Below are 24,085 nucleotides of genomic sequence, written 5' to 3'. Positions count from 1 at the left end.
AGTTGCTAGTGTGACTCTGTGAGAGGTTTGATGCCTACTGATTAAATCAGAAAACAGCTCTGGAACACAATTATTTAAAAATTTAAAAACCAATTTAAGATAATTACATTTAATAAAACCATCAAAACTAAAATGGTTATGTTTACATAAAACATCACAATGATGCCATCGCATATAAGTCCATAATTGTAACTGCTTGTTTATATATTAATTCAATAGGCTTTGGTGTAGTCAAAGAAGCTTGTGACCACGATGTAATGCAATATGTCAAGTGAGAGAATATCATAGTATTATTATGCAAGTATAATTTTGCAGTTTGATATGTTAAAAACTTGATAAAACAATAACAGTTTAGACTTGGCTTAACATGACTATCAAAATTTAAATGAATTTCTAGTTATGCCAAAATACCTAAATTCATTTACTTTTTTAACACCCTTATTTTAATCAGCACCTTGTATCTATTACAGGCCGAGAAGCATATAGAAACTATTTACTTGACAGTCAACGTTAAATTAGACAGCTCAAGCCATCTTGAAATATATTGTAAAGCCTCCATTGTTTACCTGCCCAGCAAGATGTTTTAGGACACACATAGATGACTGTGTCATCAGTATATAACTGGCAGTTAACCCCCGGGCAGCAGCCTGGAAGATCTTTTATGTACATTGTAAACAACAATGGGCCAACAACAGACCCTTGAGGTACTCCCATATTGTTAGAACGCATAGAACCCATTGACCCTCACACATTGTTGTCTCCTACCCAAATAAGACATAAACCACTGTAAGGCTTCTGCTGACATTTTGAACTCTTCATTTATTTAGTAAGATACTGTGATTAACCGTGGTCTGTGTCAAAGGCTTTCTTCAGGTCCAGACTTTGTACTACTACTTATTAACCTATTCTCTGGCTTTTATTGAATTTGTTTATTTAGACTTAATCATTATTTAAATTACACATATTATTGGAAAGTTTTCTTTTTTTTCCAGCATTGAGCTATAAATCCCCATTTCAGCAGCACATACAGTAGCTAGATACACCAAACTTCATATCTGTAATCTAGGTAAAAATAAATGCAATCTGTAATCTAATCATGTGCTTCTGTTTTCACAGAAGCACATGTTCATACACAGTTTTCCTGATTATATACATTTCAGTCTACAAAAAAAAGTGATTTTGCTGTATGTTCTGAGGTATTGAGAGAAAAACTTACTGACTCACAACTTACAGCGCCCCCGTTAGGTACACTCTTAAATTTCGAAAAGGGGAACTGCGCGAGATCTGGCAACCGTGCTGACGTGACGACATACACCACGTCAACTTCAACTGTTCTACAAGAAATACCCACACACACGTCTCCCTTTCTTTACACAAACGCTTATCCTTAATAAATGGAAACCATGTAATCGTTTACAGATAACACGGTGAGTGTGAATACACTGCCTGCGCGTTCACGCGAGGTTTACTTGAAGTTATATGTTAACAGCTTCTAAATGTCGCGCGCTAATAGCTCGCCTACGTTAGCTTAGCATCCTCGTTTCAACCACGATGGATTAAAACTTATCCAACCAGTTATTACAATTTACCGTATTACCCACATGCCAGAACTAGGAGAATGGTAAGTAAAGTCATTTTGGTGTCCAGCATGTTCTATTTCACGCGCATTGAAAGTTATGTCATTAGCTAAAGGCTAAAATGTGACGTCATCAAGAAAATAAATGCATTTATTTATTTTAAGCATGTTTAGCATGTGCTTGCATGCACTTTATAAATTATTGACACGTATTGCGTTTTTCTTGAGTTTTTGAGCACGATTCGAACGAGGAAACGTCTGTGAAGTCCAGAAATGCTGTCTGCATTGACAGTTTACTTGGAATTGAAACACAGCCCTAGTTTGCATAAATAAAACAGACGTTGGCGTTGATCTGAAAATAAATGTTGTTTTTTCCCCCCAGTTTTTGAGTGAATTATGACCTCATTGGCATCGTCATCTCAGTTACCGGGGTCATGCAGGACTCTTCCAGGGGAAGGGACTCAGGTGAGCAAGAATTGTGACTTTCTCACGGTTAAGCTATATGAACTTTCAATCAGTTTCAACCAGCTTTGACATTTGTGATTTAACCTTACATTGATTAAGTGAGAATATGGAGCTTATGCACAGGGGGAAAACGTCTGTTTTTATTTACATAGGGCCCAATAGAACAGAAGTGTGAATATTGACCTTTTTGATTTTTGACTTACTGTAACCTACGTAAAAATGCAAGTGAGACTCAGTTGTCAATCTTAGGTCTGGGCATTATGGCCAATAAATTATCATGATAAATTTGTTTTTATCAGTCAATATCAATAATGTTCACAATAAATGTCAAATCTCTATTTCTTTAAAATTTTATTGCAGATTTTAGCATTTGAGAGAACATGGAACCAGATCTCAAACTAGCCTTTTTTCTGTTGAAAGGTTACAAAAAGTCAAGAAAATAATATATATTTTTTTCGTAATATTATGACAGATTTATAGAGTTTAGTTCTTGCTATAATGGGTAACCTCAAATCATGAAACCAGTTTTATTTTCTGACTTTCAAAATAGAATACATGCGTTTAATTTGAGTATAACTATAACATCTTAAAACATCATCTGACTTGTTTATTTAAATAAAACTGTGAACATAGGGTCATGCTTTCAGATAATCAAAATAATGTTTAAACAATGCATGGCACCTTATTTCCATATAAAAAATGCACAAATGCTATTGTTTGACTGTAGTTATATTCCAGTAGTCCTTTAAACAGATGTTTCCATCCTGCTACAATAACGGTGCAGTACAGTAAATCTGTGAAAAAGCCAAGACCATTCATTTGTAAATGGCAATCAGAACATCAGACTTATCTGACTTTAAATTAAATCAGTCAGACAGTGTGCGTTACACTAGAGCTGGGCGATAATTCGATATCGATAATTATCGCGATATATTTTTTTTTTCGATAAAACGATAATGACAGTTCGATAATTGCTCGATAATATTTACGCACTATGCGTAACATTGCACAAGCATTTTGCAGTTTGCCCTTCAGGATGCCGCACGCTGTACAAGTTTACAGCCATAGTTGTACTTAAAGGTGTAAGAAAATAAGGTAAAAAAGGTCAGTCACAGACATTGTTGACAAGAAACGTCACTAGACCTCAGTCTTGAGCTACTTAGTTTTTTGCTATCCGACACAAATCAGCAACGTGCACTGAAAACTGCGCAAGACGACTCGTGTCATCAAAAGCAGGCAACACCACAAGCCTGTTTCATCATTTAAAACAACACCACCCTTATGAAAATGCTAAGAAATTACAGACCTAAACAAGTGCTGGTAAACCAGGGCAACTACCCAGCAGAGTCTCATGTCATTTCGAAAGCCGTGCCTTACGAGAAAAAACCCCCGAAAAGACAGAGGAAAGGTATGACAGACAACACAATCTCAAACATATCCCAATGAACACTTGAAGCTTGCTCTACAGGTGGCATTAAGGATATTTACACTACAACATTTACACTAATAAAAAATAATAAAGTTTAGCAAATTCAAAGTATCAAACAAAACTTAGTTAAACTCGAGTAAGGGGACAATAGTGAAGCCAAACAAAATAAAAAATATAACAAAACAATTCTAATTCATGAATAACCCCTCTTACCTCTCTGAAAACTGATGAAAAGAAAAAAAGTCCTTCCGCGCAGCGCCGCATTCTTCCCTATAAAATAAATATAAAGATGACGTTCACCTCTTACCTGAAGTCTTTAACAATACATTTTTTACGTGTTTGCAAAATGTAAGTCGTACGACATCTTCCCTAACCACTCTGAGAAAAGTGTGAACTTGAGGAGATATGAACAAAACTCACTAAATGTCTCAAAGTGGGCAAAAGTAATGCAAAATTATTTTACCAAACGAAAGTTAAACAAAAACAACGAAAATCATAATCATGTCAGCAAAATACACCAAAAACCAGGAAAAAGCGCGCTCTCCACTTTTCATATCCCCACGCGGCCGCGCCATCTCCGCCTCGTCTCCGAAACGCAGCCAGCTGCAGTGAGTGAGCGTGCGCTTGCACCGCGGGATGTAGTAATGATTCTTTTTGCAAGGCGCTGCAGTCGTGGAAATAAGCAATCTTGTTTATTGTTTACTCTTCATTATTGGGCGTCTCATTTCTTCCCATTCTGCAAAGCCCACTCTCTGCTTTTTCGCTGATCCACTGCCATGTCCCTCTATATAGCCTACCCGCAACCGACCTGAAATTAGCTAGTTATAATGTATTTTTTTATTACCCGACCTGCGGTTTATCCGCAACACCGCAGATATAACCGCCATTTACGCATCCCTAACGAGAGGCAAAAATACAACCTTTACGGCTACAACCGTAACATTAGTTTCAGACAAAACTGCAGTGTATTTTACTGGTGAATATCACATTTAAAAACACTACACAAACACAGTATATGTATAATTTTCATTAGTTTAAACCGAAACCTGACGACGATGTTTTTAAATGGTTTCTCCAAAGCTTGAAATGCTGTCAGTGATGTCATCAGCACACAAGCAGCCAATAATGTTCAGCTTTTTCTGATGACTCCTCCCTCAAATTTTCATTGGCTGTGGTTTGGTAACTTGAATGAGCTGTTGGGGAATGAGTTGTTGTCAGATCATGTAGTGTGTGACCCCCCCTCTTGTGGATCGTTCAAGGAGTGTTGCGTAGTGTAAACACCACAGAGATTAAAAGACACAAAGTCAAGTCATGTAGTGTGAACAGCACAGCGATCTGCTGATGTTTAAAATCCTGTAGTGTGAACTAGGCTTAAAGTGACAGCGTGCCATATTCCTGCTGCCGCCTGTTTTTATTAATAATCAAACACTTATTTGATTATTTGCTCTTTACTTTTGTAGCTAAAGTTTTTTCTTACAGTAAAGATGCTTAAAACACAGTTTAAAAAACATATTTAATAATTCATTTCTGATAATTGATTTCTTTTATCTTTGCTAGGATGACTGTACATTATTTTACTAGATATTTTTCACGATACTAGTATTTAGCTTAAAGTGACATTCAAAGGCTTAATTAGTGTAATTAGGCAAGCCATTGTATAACAGTAGTTTCTACTGCAGACAATCAAATATATACATTACTTGAAGGGGCTAATAAATTTGAGCTATTAAAATAGGTAAAAATCAAAATATTTAAACCTGCTTTTATTCTAGCCGAAATAAATAAGGCTTTCTCCAAAGAAAAAAATTATATAGGAAATACTATGAAAAATTTCTCTGTTAAACATAATTTGGGAAATATTTATATATAAAAAATCACTGAAGGGCGAATAATTTTGGCTTCAACTTATAATCAGTTTGAATAATCGTGATTACAATTATGACCAAAATAATCATGATTATGATTTTCCCATAATCGAGCAGCCCTTATCTCTACATACATTTTTTATTTTTTGACTCTGCATGTTCAACTCTTCTGCTTGCATCTCCAGCATCATATCATATGCATGAATTTTTTGCTCAAGTTGAATCTTTTTAACTTGCATGAAAGACAAGATTGAGGTGAATTCCAGCATAATTGAGCTCTCTGCAAACATATCACGCATTCTGCATCATTTGCATCGCTTAGCAGAAATTAATCTATTTGTGCATTAGCATTGACTTTGTAGGTAACTTAGTTGTGCAAACACTTTCAATTTTACTTTCAAAATACTTCTTTAAATATTTCTTTTGGTGTGAACCCGACATTAGTAAACCACATATTGAATATGTATGACTTTACAGGTCCACCCCAGAGCGCCTCTGCTGCAGATCTTGAAAGTAGCAGGTGCTCAGGAGGAGGTGTTTACCCTGAAGGAGGTGAGAAGTGTACACAAACTGACCTTGGCAGATTGACACAAGCTCTAGATAAGTGCTGAACCGCTTGATAAAGGTCCACCTAATGAACCCAGTGTTTTTGAACAGGTCATGCATTATCTGGGTCAGTACATCATGATGAAGCAGCTGTATGACAAACAGAGGCAGCACATCGTCCACTGTCACGATGACCCACTCGGAGAGCTGCTGGAAGTGGGGAGCTTTTCTGTTAAAAACCCCAGGTAAGCTCATTGCTACCAGTAAGCAGATTTAAGTGGAGAGAAAATGGAAAGAAATCAATTTAGTCATTAGGCTGATGGACAAAATTAATGTTACTATTTAAGAGTTATCAATGTGGTCTCATACAAATAACCTCTTGTCAATCTTGTATGGCATCAGTTTAAATGTATACACATTTTGCTTGTATGTTCCTAGTTTTGTGGTAATAGCATACTACAGTTCACTGTATTTAAGTCATTAGATATTTAAAATGGAAAAACTAAGTGTGGATTATCAATTGTAGTATTTTTATGCCTTCAAATTGACACAAGAGGGCACTAAGACTTAAAGACTGTAAAATGGGTTTTGTCATAATGTAGGTGCTCTCATTGACATGTCTGTTTTGTTTGTGCTTTTTAAAACAAACAAAAAAAATTTGTATTGTGTAAAGGTCTCATAACATTTATTCCAAGTTTCAAATAAGCATACTGTCATTTTCAAAATGATTCAAATGATTTCTGAATAGAATAACATCAGATTTAGTAATTGCTGGCAGAAAAAATTATTTAAACTGTAAAATATATTTTTCAGGATTTCTGCAGGGTCTTAATGTCTTAAATTCATTCATTCATTCATTCATTTTCTTTTTGGCTTAGTTTTTTTATTAATCTGGGGTTGCCACAGCGGAATGAACCACCAACCCATCACCGGGAAACACCGATACACACTCATTCACACACATACACTACGGACAATTTTAGCTTACCCAATTTACCTATAGTGCATATCTTTGGACTTGTGGAACTGGGCAACAACATTTCAGAATCAGTCTGCCTAAAGAATGCTCCATATTCACAGATGAAACCCATGCTTTACTTTTACCATTGAAGTATATAGAAAATGCCCAACAAAAGAAATCTATCGTTTTTACAGACTCCAAATCATGCCTCCAAGTTATGGAATCTTCAAAGAATGATCCTCCTTTGATTGATAATATTTTAACTAAAGTTCACCAACTACAAAATCAGTTTTATCACATAATTTTTTGCTGGATTCCAGGACATGTTGAGTTTCAGGAAATGAGTGAGCTGACAGCTGCTAAAGACTCTTTGAAACAAGTGGTGAACAAATGCCAAATTCCTTCATCAGAGATGAGACCTTTTATCAATGTTTACATTTTAAACAAGTGGCAAAAGGAATGAGCTGCATTAGAAAATAAAAAATTACATGAAGCCCAACCTGAAATCTCACACAGAATTTTAAGACATTTTAAGACTGGATTTGATGAAGTGGTTTTTAGCAGATGTCGTATTAGACATACAAGAATAACCCATGGCAATATATACCGTTACATGATCTTTCATTGGCACAAAAACTATTTACAGAAGCATGAGAGGATTTAATATTTATAAAATAGACTTGAAACTTTTTACATAAAACTTTTTTATAAATTAAAAAAATGTATACAACTAGATTTTTCTTCTTTTGACACATTAAAATATTTAATTAAGAAATAACTACATTTTTTTTTTTCAATTCCAACTGGGCCTGTACAAAAAATCCTCAGTGTTTAGCCCCACAGAAGTCTAAAATCTCTTTCATAATGGTGTTAAAAAGTCTTAAATTTGACTTGATGAAACCTGCAGAAACCCTGATTTTAACTTCTGTGATTTAGAAATAAAAAATCTACACATTTATGATATTTATATCTTTCTTTTCCTTGTTTTATAGCCCTGTGTATGAGATGTTGAAGAGGAATTTGGTAATTTTAAATAATTCGGGTAAGTCCATCTCTTATGTTGTTGCTGAATTACTCTCTCAGAGATGCTTGTTTTGGATGATCTTGTGTATTAACTTGTCATGCTGTAATTGAGCTCTTTTTACTTTCTTTTTCATTTTGATTAGCCTTACCTTTAATTTTAAGTTGTATGTGTGTGTATGAGTGTTACGTTTGATATGGTGGGTATTCAATCTTGTTTTTTCAATTAATTTTATTATCATCTGAATAAAGTGCAGAATAACCTTCATACAGAAATGCAAGAAACCTAACATTAAAAGGTTTTTAAAAAAATGATAATTAAAAACAAACATAAAATGTGCACACTATTTTTAGGGTAACTTTTTCCATAATCAATTCAGGTGTTTTAAGTGTGACTGACGTGTGCTTGGTGAATGAAGGGCAGTTTTTTTTTCTTTTGTTACTATTTCTCATTTGAAATACAGATGCGGCAAAGAATCTTTCTGTCGGCAAGGATTCTAATGAGTCTCCAAGTGAAGATCCTGGTCAGGTAAAACTACAGCATGGTGCACTGGAGAAACAGTGTCTGCTACTCCTCTTCATGGCAAACAAGTGATCTGGAAATCAAAGAAATCCAATCCCTTTTAACTTGAACTTCGTATAAAAATAAAAGTCTGACTTATGTGCATTGTATGGATTTTGTTTACTTTTTCATTTTGAGATCATTTGGATTACTATTTAAGCAAACCGTTTTAAAAGCAACCTTCTACACAGTTGTGAGCCTTTGCCCCTTTTTATAATCGAATAGTCCAGTAACTTCCGTGCCTTGCATCGCTTTCCAAATCCCTCACAACTTTTCTCAGTACTTTTCTACAATGTATTTTTGCATTTAGAATTGCATCATATCCAAAAGCCTGTTTGCCGCAAAGGGGAGAGCGGCATCTTCCTCCACCAGCCGTATCTGTACAGAGTTGCACCGTCTCTGTACTTCCCCACGGTCGGCCTGACCTGGTGGTCCTTCCAGAGAAGCCACCAGCATGGGCCTGGCTGCTGGGGGACAGAGTACCTGTCTCTGTTTGTTGCTCAGAGTTTCTTTCTCTGCGTCGTTGCTTCTTCCGGTAGGACTGCAGCTTCCTTCTCAGATCACTGGCCCCCTTCACCCCTCTCGTACACCCGTATCCACATTTACATCTTTGGAATGGTGGTTTTATGGTTGTGAGTTGGCAAAATAGTTAGGTGGGTTTGGAAGTACTGTATTTGCCTTGTGCAGTTATGCACTTCTGGTAATGAGAGCTTTATATAGAAAGGTTTTGTGTTTTATGCTAGTAATATTTATTATGGAAGGTGTTATTTATTTACATTTTTCCCATAATTAGCCTATTTCTACTGGTTAAATGTAATTCAGATATTGAGGCTCTGTGTATTATTGTTTTGTCGAGTTTAACCCAAAGATGTCTGTAGATTTTATTATTTCTTTTTTTGTACATCTTTTGTACAGATTTTAAATAGTAAAACCATTTACCATATTCTCACGTTTAACTAGTCAGAATGTCTGACTGTCTATCCATCCATCCATCCATCCATCCATCCATCTATCTTTATGTGTGTAGGTAGTTGAGAGCAATGTACTTAATTGGGTAATCAAGCATATATATGATTTAAAGATGATAATTACATTTAATTTGGGTCATAACTCTCTAATTGTGAGTCTTATATTTAATCTTATGTTAATCCAGTTTTGTGCAAGTGCAGTGTTTGTGCTGTTAGACCACTGGTGTGTGTTTGCTGCTATTATACTTGCACTCAGCAGTGGAGGTGTTTAAAATATTTTAGGCCTTCATTTCACCTGGTGTCAATGTGTTTTTAGTGATCTGATCACAAGTGGTCACCTTAGATGTATGACTGTTTCCACCTTATACGGACTTAAATTCAGATGTGCTTCTTGTGACCTCATGTGCTTTTTTTTTTGGTACCCTTGTATCTTTGGTACCCTATTTTAACACTATATATCGCTTTTGTGGAAGCACTTGGTGTGATGCATGGAAACTGTTGGATAAATAAACTCATGTCAAGTAACATTCGAGTAAGCATTAAACCAAAGAAAAAAAAACGTATGTGAAAAGGAACCTGTGTGTTTTATAGTGGTGTAATGGATAATGCTTGATCTGTGATTTGTACGGATCACAACCCAAGGTTCGGAACATATGCGTCCTGCAGATTAATAAATTTTTTTATTTTTATTTTTTACTGGCAGGTTAATCTTAAGTTTGTAACGATCACAGAGAGATCATCTATTTTGTCATTCAAATCACATGTATGACAGCAATTAGGCTTTCCTATAATATATAATGATGATGGAAGAAGTTGTGGTGATTTTCTTAGGTTATTAAAGGTGTTTTGTGTTTTCTGTCACTACTTGTTTAGCTTGCATTAATGCATTTAGTGTAAGCTGCAGGATTAATCATAAAAAATCAAGATTTCAACACCCATGCAACATAAATTATAAATCATGGTGATTTGCATACGTTTATTAATCATTCGAATCGCTGCATTCAAATTTGACAACTCAAAAATCAAGAAAGAGATTCAGTCTTTAGTCTTAGTTATGAAGTTACAGAGTTAGTTAGTAACTTAGAGTTAGTTATGAAGTTACAAATAGTCAAGTAGCACAGAAGTACTTGGATAACAGTTTGTAGTTTAGATAAAACCACTGATGTTTATGGTAAAGATTAAAATCGCTGTCAAATGCTCAAAAATGAAAGTTGTAGGCAGCAATTACATTATTTAACCAACAGGTGGCGACAACAAGCCATCAAAAATACGCCACTGAATAATTCTTCAAAAGTGACACATCTAGCAATAAGACAAAGTTTTATGAATGAAAACTGAATCATTTATTGAAAATGAGATGACAAAATAAATATGCGTTGTACAAATTATGATGTTAGATTTACACATGTAGCGTTATCAGCAACAGTAGTGGTAACAGCGAGTTTTACTGAGTACTGAATTTTTTACTATTTATTTTAGTTCAGCTGATTATTTCATCATTTTATTTTTAATAAAATTACAGTTAAGTTCTGTTTTTTAAAACCAAAAGTGTCTTGCTTTGTAATAAATGAAAAGCGAATTACATTTGTTTCCACCTGTTTTTGGCTAATCTAAAAGTGGTCTGATCTGTGACTAAAAAAACCGAAATGTAATCCAAACAAAAGATTTGTGATCCGTTACACCACTAGTGTTTTAGTACAAAATAGTAGATTTATGAATCTTTGGATTTAGTGCAATCTCATAAACATCCCATAATCATTTGTCAGTGGAAAGAGTAGGTGAGATTATGTGGCTTTTGGAACACATTGACTCACATGAACATTTACACTATAAAGCAGTCCAATCTGTTGCATTTTTGACACATTTGCACTTGTGTTTAGCATAGTCCACTTGTGATTAGATTGACAGAAACGCATCTTAATGCCTAATGCAAAGTTTCCTAATCCCCCGCAACTTGTGAGGAACGTGGCCGTTTGTTGCCACTCCACAGGCCCCTGCTGTGAAGGAACTGCAGTCCTACCGAGTGTCATGACATTACAGTGTGCTGATTCCCTTTTTTCCCCCCATACATGCAGGTGTCCAGTGAGTCAATAAACTCTGCTCAACCTCTCATCGCTGGTAGTTCCAGTACTGGCACAACGCAGAGCTGCTCACAGCGTAGGCCACGTGATCCAGATGAAGGTCAGCATGAATCAATACACACTATACACACGTTAGACAGCTTAATAAATGTTGTGACTCATTCCTGCAGCTGTAATACACATTTAAAGACCAGACGCCTGTCTTTCCTTGCAGACTCCTCAGATGGTTTACCCAGGTCTGCCTGCAAACGACCCAAGCTGGACGTGACTCTGGAAGAGTGGGACCTTTCAGGGTTGCCTTGGTGGTTTTTGGGTAACTTGCGAAGTAATTACACTCGGCGGAGCAACGGTTCCACTGATATTCACACCAATCAAGTAAGAGCCCAGAACATATTTCATGCAGTGTTGTATTTTTATTGAAGAATAAAATAATACATGAGGTTGTTGAGACTGTCGCACAACTAGACTGAGGGAATAGCTCTCTCCCGGACAGGACGAGGACACGGCCATCGTGTCTGACACCACAGATGATCTTTGGTTCCTGAATGAGGCAGAGAGCGAGCAGGTGAGCGTGGAGATGAAGGAGGCTGTGCTAGAACAGGGCAGTGATGGAGAGTCTCCGCATGAAGATGAGGACACTGGGAAAGACAGTAAAGATGATGGAAAGGTAACAAGTTTTTTTTCTCCTCCTACTGATGTTGTACTGAGAAAATATTGAAAACCAGCTACTTTAAATTCTTTTTTCAGATGCAAGAAGAACAGGAGGATGACTCTCAGTGTTTAAGTGATGACACAGATACTGAGATCTCCACACAGGTAGATATTATGAGTCAAATGGTTATCTTTTATTGTTCATTGATTTTGTGATGGACCAATATGGGTTTTTTTTTTTAGGACAGACTGACCTACCCACTTACAGACTGACCTTTTATATTAACTAGCCATGGGCCAGTATAAGATTCTGACGGTATGATAACCTTGGATAAACATATATCAGGGTTTAACAGTATCACCGTATTGTGATTACTGCTCTAAAATAAGTTCTTAAATGTCTGTGTAAAAAATCTAAACATTTAGATCGCTTGAACCCGGAAGCCGCTTCGCGTGATGTCACACTTAACAAGCGGATAGTGTGTCCACTGTCATATTAGAGTGATAAAAAGCCATTTTTGGAAATCTTTCCTTGATTTGGATTTAAAGGGCACCTTTGATGAAAATCAACTTTTGTAAGCTGTTTGGACTGCCCTGTGTGTAGGTATCCGCTTGTTAAGTGGTGACGTGTTGGTAACGTATGTAATATTGTTTCCGGGTCCAAGCCGCCACTTATTTGAGTTGAGAAATTATTTGTTTATGATCACTTTTAATTCATATCACACATTAAAGTTAATTTTTTATAAAGTCATAGTGTACACAATAATCTCTAGGCTTGCTGCATCACAAATACCAAAATTTTAACAATTTATAAAAAAAAGAATCACTTTCTTGCCATCGGATATTAGGCATGGACAGATATATTGCGATCGTGATTTTCGAAAGTATTAAATCACTTTGTAAACATTTATAATTAACATTTCATGAGTCTTCCCATACAGTTGAATAGAGCGCTTGGACCCGGAAGCCGCTTCACGTGACGTCACACTTAACAAGCGGATAGTGTGTCCACTGTCATTTTAGAGTGATATAAACCTCTTTATTTTCTATTTTTCTTGAATTTTCTGACATTAAAATAGGACCAAATCCCAGATATTTTGAGGCCCCCCGCAATGTGATGGAGTGAGGTTTTTTCCCACCCGCTGACTTGATTGACAGCCTGTTTCTATAGTAACATGTATACACATGTCCACAGATTTTTTTTGCAAATAAACTGGGGTTAAAATGTTTGCTACGACTCTCTGTGATTTTTAGAAGTTTAAAACATTTAGCTTAAACTCCACCCGAAATACATCAAATAAGCTTACTTGGTATTTTTGACTATTGAGCTGTACTTCAGCTGCATTCGAGTCTGTCTCTGTCACTGTGGTGTTTATCTGACTTAAGGATCATGAGAAGCAGACAAGCATGTGGGAATGGTGGGTGGAGATAAGCAGCTCATTTGGATTTAAAGCCACAGGCTATAAAAACAGCTGCCATGTATTCACAGACCAAAATGGGCAAACTCTGGAGACACCAAAGGCTTATCTTGTAACAGGGGTAAATTAGGTGCCCTTCAAGTAAGCCACTGCATTGTTCAGGTTTATAGCATGCTGAGATGTCTGTGTATAAGCGATTTTGTTTTTCGGATGTTTCCTGAATTGTGGGCTGACAAGTAGCTTTTGATGTGGAGTATTTTTCTGCTTGACATATTGTTTCCCTAAATAATGAAATAAAATTATGGCAAAAAAAACATGTTAAAAAAAGTACATATACCGTAGGGACGGTATAACAGAACATTTTTGCGATTGTAAAACCTTGCCTTTTTCAAACTGCTGTAAACCTTGAAATTATTCCATGGCTGATATTAACCCAAGATATTTTAAAGTATCATTTATTATTATGGTAAAGCTGAATTTTCAGTAGTCATTACTCCATTTTTATACACGTTACTCATTTAAATTCTTTAAAATTATACCTTTTTTGTGAATTGCTGATCTGGTCCTCTAGATGTTTAAATATTTTATTATTGTCATTGTTACCTACTCCGGAGATCATATTTTGAAAATGTAAAAATGATACTCAAAAGGTAAAATTTTAATAAAATGAAGTCAAATAAAAATATTTATGTTGACTAATTTCCATTGTTGACACACACAAACAATTACTAATCCTAAACATTTCAGGAGTTGAAATATTGAAATAGATTTTTTATTTTGGGTTTATGTAAATCTATTTATATAGTGAACATATGGAAACATAAAAAGGTGCATCAGATTCTAATGAGTTCTTGTTTTGGCAGGATGCATGGCAGTGTTCAGAGTGCCGCAAGTTTAACACCCCTCTTCAGCGATACTGCATGCGCTGCTGGGCTCTGCGGAAAGACTGGTACAAGGATTGTCCTCGTCTCGTTCACTCCATCTCAGTGCCAGACATCCCTGCCTGCAGTTCACGTCCTGAGAGGGATGAAGACGAGGAGGAGGAGGATGATGATGGAATCGACATGCCTGACTGCCTCAGGACTGTGTCTGACCCAGTCGTTCTCCCATCGCATCGCGTCTCTAGAAACATCCCCTCATCATCCGCTTCCTCATCTAAAGGAAAGGGTCCTTCCCAGATTCACCATCACTTACAAGAGACATCAGAGGGGGATAGTCAGGACACTCTGGACATGGAGACCGAATATCAACCTGAGGCCTTGTTGGAACCCTGCAAGCTGTGTCGTGTGCGGCCGCGAAATGGGAACATCATCCATGGCAGAACGGCACACCTGATCACATGTTTCCCCTGTGCTCGCAAGCTGCACAAATTTCACGCTCCTTGCCCAGGCTGTGGCCAGGTTATACAGAAGGTCATCAAAACCTTCATTGCATGAGTAACAAATCTTTATTATAATTGCACACTCGCTCGCTTTCTAGATTGTACATAAACAAGCTGAAAAAAAAGGACAAAACGATTCCTGGAGTTAAATGAAAGTATAGTACAGTGTATTTACGACCATTAAAGCCAAGTATAAATAATGTACAGAATGTAATTTAAAGAAACTAGCCTCGTATTGATGGTTGCTTTGTTAACATTAAGAAATAGTGATCTCTACGGCTGCTTCTCAGGTAAAGGAGAAGGTTAGCAGCACGATTTGCTACTGCCTGAGTGGGAAGATATGAATCATGGGTCAGAAATAATAATGAACCCAAAAGAAATGCACGGCTGTGGTATTTGTGCCGGCATAAACAATTAAAATCCTAACCTTTTGTACTTTAGACAGTTTGTTCTAGAGCATTTAAAAGCCATGCAGTGCACTAGACTGACTTTGGTTTTACTTTATTTTAAAAGAACAGACTATAATTTCCAACTCCCCCACCTTCTTGCAAATTGCAGGCACTTACAGACTAAAGCTTTAGGAGGCAATTCAGTGTGATGTTTAGCATATCTGGTGACATTTTCTTTAGACAGGTGCTTTAAACGGATTCAGTTGGAATATTTATTTATTTATATAGTTTAATTTTGTAGATGGGATCTCATGGGGTGACCAGTCATTGGCATTCCTGTGCTGTGGTGCAGAGAACCAGTTGTATTACAGATTTTGAAGTATTAAAACACCTCTTCATGTAGAGGTAATGCAAGAGGAAAGGATAATTAGGCTGATGACAACTGTTTTTGCTTCTTAAACCTTTTTTTGGTTACTTATGTGTCTCAACATTGCTTTTCTATATCTGTTTAGCACTCTGTGTTGTTTTATTTTTTATTTGTAACACACACATGTGCCTGTTTTATGAAGGTTAAGGGAAAAATATGAGAGCAGTTAGTGGAAGGATTTAGTCTTATTTTATTTTGAGTTGCCAGGTGAGAAAAAAAAACACTTTGAAAGAAACGTCTGCTACAATTTGCCTTTTTTAATACAGTGATTTTGTTTCTTTGCAGAACGCCATCTGTATTGTTGGCAGTGTTAATTGAAATGAACAGAGCACTTCTGATGTGTGGGATTTTAGTTTTATTGTCCTCTGCTTTTCTGAATACTGCACCGTTTACTGCAGGAAGTCTCTTGTGTGTTATTTCAGTGCAATTTACACTGTTGTCCACAGCCACCAGAGGGCAAAAGAGCTTTTTACACACAGTAAGCCCACTAGACTACCCTTTCCCATTTCTAATTAATTGTGTTATTTACTTTAAAGGGTTTGGAGGCTGTTTTTTTAAGCCTATCCAAATTGACCTGAGCGTTGTTGTGTGGTACAAGCACTGCTATATCACTGCCATTTTGCCTCATAGTATGGAACTTAAACATTCATCCTAAGCCAATGCAATCATAAGACGATGAAGTTTGTTTTGTTTTGTTCACTTGTTTGTTTTATCAAGACCTGATGTTTGCAGAGATTTAATCTGAGCTCATTTTTGTTTGTTTGTATTTTTAAATTGTAAAATAAACCAATGGTAAGATGTTTTGATACATTTGCAATGTCATTTGATTTGTGGTATTTTTTTGTTTGTTTATTTTTATTTTTGCAATCTATTAATTATCATCTTTTGTCTTGATGCACCTACACTCAATGCCATCTTTACCCACCGGGTACTGCTGTCGACTAATGGTTAGAGAGCTGGACATGTGACTGAAAGTTTAGTGATTCGAGTCCTGGCAGTGGCAAAGGATTGTAGGTGTTGGACTTCAGCTGGGGTGAGTCCCTTATGCAAGGCACTAACTGCATGATATTGGAAAAATCTGACATTGCGATATTCTGTTTTTTTTATAGATAGTGCAATGTGAATACAATTTCACCACACCGGTATAATAGCTCTGTTTGAAAAGAAATTAATTTAGATTGACTGGGGTGATTGTGTAAGGGTGTGAATTTTGTTTAAAAAAATAAACAATTAGTAAGCAAAAATAATTACAATAGAGCAAAGAAAAAGTACAATACGTAATAATAAACAGGTGAAATACGTATTTAGGTACAGAAACTGAATAATTAAATGTCTAATGTAAAACAACACTGTATAGTCCTTTTAATATTTCAGTAAAATAATTCTTCATTAAAGTTAGCAATGTTGTACTTTTTTTTTGCTAGAATGCCCTTGAAATGTGATTAAAACATGCCAATGATATAAACTCACTGTTGTGGATATAGTTTGGTGGTGCTGATCAATAATAATCCCAACTTAGCACTGCGATCAATGCTGAAACAATATATTGTGCAGCCCTACAACGCACCGATCTCTGGCTACTGCAGCATTGGCTGACCACTGCTCTAAGTGTGTGATCACTTTGGTGGGTTAAATGCAGAGCACAAGTTGTTGTGAGTATGCCACATGTCATGGATTTCTAATTTTAAGTTGTTTTTTGTAACTGCCCTAATTCGTTGTTGGGCAGATTCAGCAAGGCGCAGGACCACTTCTCACAGATTGGTCTATGTTGACAGTTTCATAGTAGTATTGTATGGTTTGTGTGGATTTATTGGTTGCGCCTCCAGGACGCAGATCTCCCACCAAATCCCAAATCTCTGTTGAGTTGAATGTGAAAATTTGGAATGGAAGTGGTCCGCAACAATAATCAGACTGCATGTTTGTTACTTTGGCCCGAAGTATGCCATTATAAAATCTTTGCACCGTTATATATACTATCAACACTTGATTAATTGAAGATATAAGACAGGATGGATATCCAGTTTAAGCCTAATTCTGACCTGATCATTTGAATGTTGCAGCAGAAATCAAGACTTTGATCTCACCTTTTTCCAAGCCTCTGTTGCTCATACTTTGGTGAGACTTCATGTGTGAATTGCTGCTGGTAGTTGACAGAGTTCGACAAGCTGTGTTCAGATGCTCTTCTGCAGAGCTTAGTTGTAGCAGTCCTGTGAGCTACTGTTGGCTTTCTGTCAGCTCAAACTAGTCTTGCTAGACTCTGACCTCTGGCATCAACAAGGCAGAACTGCCAAGCACTGGGTATTTTATTTTTCAGATAATTTTCTGTAAAGAGATGGCTGCCTGTGAGAGAGTATCCCAGTAGATTCTGAAATACTTGAACTTGCATCAACTACTGTGCCCTGTTCACACTATTCTGGTGTTCGATTTAAACTTCAGCAGGTCCTTTTATAACCACAGGCCTATACCACGATGGTAGCTGAAGAAGCTCTGAATTAGTTATAGGTTGATTAACAAAACCGAGTTGGTACCATGATGCTGATCATCATTCTTCTCTGTTTACTCAGGCTTTGATCCTGAGATTGTGAACGTGTGCATGTAAAAGTGCAAGATCAGTAGTAGCAACAGCCAATCATATTCTTTAAAACAAAGATACTGGGATTGACATCTTGCAAGAGAGAGTGCAATTTACAGGCTAAGATAATGGGTTTAAAAATACAAAGAATTTAAAAAGCTTTATACAGCAAGATAAAAGAGCTGTTGATGAAAGAGAACAGATAAAAGGAAACAGCTTGCTTGGGTTAAGGCAGCGAAGATGTGAAGTTTGTTTAGTTGACAATGTGTACTGTATGCAGAGACTCAGAAAGGTAAGCTTATAATGATTTTAAAAAGAAAGCTTTAAATTGCAGCTGTAAATTACATATATTATTATTAGTTGAAGTCAGAATTATTAGCCTTCTATTTGACCTATTTCTTTTTAAAATATTTCCCAAATGATTTAACCTAATTAACCTAGTTAAGCCTTTAAATGTCACTTTAAGCTGTATAGAAATGTCTTGAAAAATATCTAGTACAATATTATTTACCACCAACATGGCAAAAATAAAATAAATCAGTTATTAGAAATGAGTTATTAAAACTTTTATGTTTAGAAATGTGTTGGAAAAATCTCTCCGTTAAACAGAAATTGGGGAAAAAAATAAACGGGCTAATAATGTGTGTGTGTGTGTGTGTGTGTGTGTGTGTGTGTGTGTGTGTGTGTGTGTGTGTGTGTGTGTGTGTGTGTGTGTGTGTGTGTATATTTAATGGAACTAAAATAGCTTGTCACAATTACAAATAAATTATAAATCATCTAATTTTACATCACATTTCTAATCATAATTGTAATAATCATTAAAATCAGACAATTTTATCTTTAACAAGGTTCTACTAAATGGTAATGTTCAATTTTAGCAAGAGGGTTGAGAGGAGAATAGGATTTTAACGCGATAAAGAAAAGTGAAAACTGAGCTACCTTCATCGTTTTTTTGTTTTGTTTGTTTTTTAAATGAGAAACTTTTTATTTAAATATTTCTTTATTCAAAAATGTTTTTTTTTCTTCGTTTCCATTATTTATAAAATTGTAACAATGGCACAGTTTTAAAGTGCACAATTGTAAATGTAAACAAAGTGTGGTTATGATCACCATCCAACAAGCTAATCCAGCAAAAATTAATGCTTATAATGTCACTAAAAATGCAGTTTTTTGAACCTTATAATTTTAAAGAAAATGAGGCGAATAACTGCCAAAAGATTCACTTTTTGAGGAAAATAAAAAACATGCCTTTCGATAGGCTGTCTACAAGCATGTTTATGGTACCTAAATCCCAGAATTGATGCAAATTGAACTGAAATTGAACTAGCTAGCCAGCTAATCTGGCTTCATGGTACAGGCCCCACATCTATGTGCCTAAATGGATTGATTTGCTGCAATGTGATTTAATATAACAGTAGAGCACATGTACCTAATAAATTGGCCACTTAGTTTATAGCGTCTACATGTCAGATAACCAAAGAAAAATGTAGTTTCTGCCACAAGGAGGCAGTAACAGCCTTTTAAAATGTTTAAATTGTCTGAAAAAAAGTGGTAGCTTGATTGTTCTCTGCCTTTTGAGGTTGGTTTTTTGAATAACCCAACATTCACAGAAAATATTCACATTGAAATGTTAGTTTGTTCCTGTTGCATATTTTATACACTCTTGGCAATGTGTCTGAAGGCTGTCTGAATACTCAAACTCGACGTGATTTCTGTTTGTTTCTGTCTATCAGGCTTGTCCAATGGACGACGCAGTGATGTAATTGGAAATCAATAACGGAAGTGTCTCTAGGGGTCAGTCTTCGTGCTGAGGGATAATTGGGTTCTTCCTCTAATCGCACCTCTAATCTCTTACCATCTCAGGTCTTCGCCTTAATGGGCCTACCATCAGGTTAGATCTGTTAAACTGACAGTAGCTGCTCGCTGAGAGGTTCACGTGGAAATGGCTGGATGTCCTTTGCCATAACACAAATTGAAGGAAAAGGCAATTCAGTGTTTCAGGCTTTGGTTTGACATATTTCAGAAAAAAATAGCTTGTGATGATTTTCCCTCTCCCAGTCTTTCTTTTTGGTTATTAATACACAAGCTGCTGTTTTACAGTACTTTGGTAGTGTTAGTTCTGTTTTGCATTTATTCAGACACCAGATTAACATTTTTATTAGCATTCTTTATTACTCTCATTGTTATTTCAGAGTGATTTCTCCATTCTGACTTTACATCTCACTTTTATTTTGACAATGTTGACTATAATATGCTATACTAAGTCTATAATTGGCAATTCAGATATTTTCCTTTCTAGAATTTTAACTATTTCACAATTATAGATTTTTTACACAATTCTGAGTTTATGTGGTGTTGCCAGATATAGCTGACTTTTCCAGCCCAAAAGCTGTTTAAAGCCAGCCAAAACGTATAAAAAACGCCCAAAATATTAGATTAATATTTAATTTGAATTAATTTAAATCGAAATGAACCTAGTTACTTTAACTGTCATAATTGTTAACCATACAGCAACCAAAACCAGCAGTTTCAGAACCACAACATAACCAGTTCTTATCGAAACACTGCCCCCCTCTCACCCACACACTGCACTTCATGTTAGAGTATGTTTTACTTTCGAAATGGGGTATAAATTCGTCCTATTTGGCATTTTAAATTCTTTTGAACATAATTAGGTTATGCTTGTCAGTCAGACAATGTTTCTATGTTTGTTCTTGCTGTCATGATAAACCCCTGTGAGTTTAACTGCAGGCGCTGCGTGTATGCACACAAAGGGGAGTCAGATTTGTCCAGGACTGCCCAATCTGGCATGGCAACACTGAGTATATGTGCAACTCTGACTCAGGGCTTCATATCTATTCTCACCTAATTTTTATCTAATTCCAAATTACAACATAGACTTGTGACTTTTTGCAACTGTCTTTTTTTAATGAGCCTTCTTCTCCCATGGTGGAAACAAGCTTCTATGCATATGTCTGTCAAGGCTGCATCTTTCATGCTTTATGATTATTTTGTCTTTTTACTGTGAGTCATCTTTGTCATTGGTTGCTTTATGTGGCTCTGAGAAAGATGCAATGATTCGAATGAGAAATTGGTATTGACAATGCATGAAGGAATGATTTGACCACATGTGTCCAGGTTGCCTGGCAGCATTTCCAAGGCTTATATTTTCACCAATTGCTGTCTAAATATTATAAAGAGACCATGTATAAAATGACCATAACTACCATAAATTCTACTGATTGACAGCTGAATTTCATCAATTAATATTGCGTTATTGTCAAAATATATTCAAAATGTATGATTCAAAAGTGTGTTTCCAAGCACTTCTTTATTTAGCAAAAATTCATTTGCCCTCATTCATTCAATAATTTTTTTGCTTAGTTCCTTTATGAAACTGGGGTCGCCACAGCAGAATGAACCGCCAACTTATCCAGCATGGTTTACGCAGCGGATGTCTGTAAAACATTGATTAAAACCCATCACTGGGAAACATCCATACACAATAATTCACAGAGATACACTACTTACCATTTAGCTTACCCAATTCACCTATAGCCAGGGCCAGACGGAATCTGCGGACGTTTTTTGCTATTTCTGCGGAGAATTTTGGTAAAAATCTGTGGATTTCTGCGGAATTATTTTGGGAGTTTCCAGCAGAGTATCATAACTTAGACATTAATATATTAAATAAAAAGTAATAAATTACTTTATTATTTTATACTGAATAAATTCAGATTTTTCACATTTACTCAAGTAAATAAACAGAATTAATGATGGGCTAAAAATCTGCAGAATTCTGCGGAAAATCAGCGAAAAATCTGCAAATTCTGCGCGCGCAGATTCCGTGTGGGCCTACCTATAGCATATGTCTTTGGACTTGTGGGGGAAATCGGAGCACCATGAGGAAACCCACGCGAACACAGGGAAAACATGCAAACTCCAAAGAGAAATGCCAACTGACCCAGCTGAGGCTCGAACCAGCGACCTTCTTGTTGTGAGGCTATCGTCTTCATCACCCCCCAACCCCCACCCTTCAAGAATAACTCAGTTACCTATGGGAGTAATGACTAAGAATAATAAATGGCAGAAAACGGTCAAACTACTTGCTTTACAAACAGGTTTTTGCATGACTATACGTACAAAGTAGAATAATATGATTAGACAATATCAGTTTGCAACATCAAGCAGCATAACAAGCTGTTTTTAAAATCTAAAAACTAATAGATGTGAATGAGACCGGAAGTCTCAAGCCAAAAAGATTCAAATGGCTGCACCCACTCGTGCACAAAAAAAAAGTGAATATGACCAGACTGGAGCCCTGGGCTTAAGTATCTCCGTGCTCATGGTTTTCACCAGGGACAGCATGCCAAACCTGCAGTTAGTATCAAGCAATAGCTAAATGTGAACTCTTGAAATATTATAACCTTCTCTCCCCAATTGAAACTGCTTCACTTCTTGTCACATGGAATGCTTTTTGGGAGGGGTTATCAGTGTGTCTCGTTTGCTCTACCTTCATCCATACGTCAAGTTTCTTTCTTTTTGTAAACAACACCTTTCTTCCAATGATCCAGTTGGTTCCCAAAAGACAAAATCATGCACCGGCCTAACTTTTTTTTTTATTTTAGGACAGTTTCGAGTGGATGTATGTCACGATATATTAAAAAAAATTAATCTCAACTTCCGGTTTATGATGATTAGGATGATTCACAGAATAATGACAATTTTGTCATCATTTACTCAACTTGTGTTTCTGTTCTGTTAAACACAAAAGTAGATACATTGAAGAACATTGGAAACCTTTAACCCTCTGGGGTCTGAGGTGATTTTGGGGCCCCTAAGATGTTTTGGCATGCCCTTACATTTGTGCTTATTTCAGCTACTTATTACATTGTATTGGCTAACATGTTTTTTTTTTTTTTGTATTCAGCTGTGCTACAATAGTTTGTGCCAATTATTAATGTACATGCTTGTGTTTTTTTAGAAAAAAAATAAATAATAAATCTTATGCTGGTTGGTAGGTTTTGGAGGAAAAAAATGTAGCTGAAATAAGGTCCAAAATACCACACTGAATAGGCCTGAATAAAACTTTTAAGTAACTAGTCTTGTAGGCTAGAATGTTTACTTTGCAATTATGTAAAAATGATCCTGTTCTCTCATTCAAGGACAACATTACAGTGATTTACATTTTGTAAGTCTGTTTCGGGTCAGCTCAGCTTTATGCATAAGTGACTGATCAGAAACAATTCACTCCTGGATAGACAAAAGACACTCCCCCACTGGCTAATGTTCAAAAAATGCAATAACCAAGCAGAAGCTAGCCTAAACGAAATGCTTGTTGGATTACTTGCAGTAATATGACCATGTGAACACTACAGGTAAACAACATTAGCTATATTTCCTTACAAATTTTGAAAATATATATGTGCATTTTGAAATATTGCATTAAGTATACTTGATGGGAATGCCAAGGTGCGTTTAAATTTAGAAAATGCAGATAAAAAAACATGCGCACAATGGAGTAGTAGAAACCTTTTAACCGATAAGAAAAAAGGCTGGTAAACTACAAGGGAAACACATTTACCAAATAAATTCCAGAAAGCACTTCAAAAAAATAATAATTGTTTATTTATTTATTTTAGATTTTTTTTTTAACAGATCATGTGATTAAATGGGCATGATGGGATGGTAGCAGATTTACCACATTGTAAAACCATCTAAAATATTTTTTTGACATTCTAAAACCCCTTAGCCAGTCTCTGTCATCAAAGTGG

At 36.1% G+C, this 24,085-nt stretch overlaps 1 protein-coding gene and 1 long non-coding RNA gene across 5 annotated transcripts in view; both read left to right on the top strand.

Moving 5' to 3' along the window:
* LOC147841783 (uncharacterized) overlaps positions 1-24,085 on the top strand; it is a 751,871-nt gene that overhangs the window by 212,833 nt on the left and 514,953 nt on the right. The gene's annotated exons all lie outside the window — the stretch shown is intronic.
* Positions 1,282-16,556, top strand: mdm4 (MDM4 regulator of p53). 4 transcript variants are annotated; one of them, NM_212732.3, is given in 11 exon segments: positions 1,282-1,427; positions 1,959-2,041; positions 5,813-5,887; positions 5,993-6,126; positions 7,835-7,884; positions 8,327-8,391; positions 11,468-11,573; positions 11,688-11,848; positions 11,967-12,140; positions 12,221-12,289; positions 14,406-16,556. In NM_212732.3, coding segments are annotated over 10 exon segments (1,476 nt in total). In that variant the 5' UTR covers positions 1,282-1,427; positions 1,959-1,972; the 3' UTR covers positions 14,979-16,556.

Source organism: Danio rerio, chromosome 11 (assembly GCF_052040795.2).
Source record: "Danio rerio strain M-AB ecotype USA chromosome 11, GRCz13ab, whole genome shotgun sequence".
NCBI classification, from domain to species: Eukaryota; Metazoa; Chordata; class Actinopteri; order Cypriniformes; family Danionidae; genus Danio; species Danio rerio.
Note: the sequence above shows the minus strand (reverse complement) of the source record. Positions and strands in the feature narration are given on the sequence as shown.

Bases quoted from the DNA above. Each gene is read 5' to 3' on its own strand.
- mdm4 (XM_087271884.1), top strand. From the start codon at position 1,973: ATGACCTCATTGGCATCGTCATCTCAGTTACCGGGGTCATGCAGGACT. The intron at 2,042-5,812 runs GTGAGCAAGAAT...ATGACTTTACAG, and splicing joins TTCCAGGGGAAGGGACTCAG to GTCCACCCCAGAGCGCCTCT. The intron at 7,885-8,326 runs GTAAGTCCATCT...TTTGAAATACAG, and splicing joins GGTAATTTTAAATAATTCGG to ATGCGGCAAAGAATCTTTCT.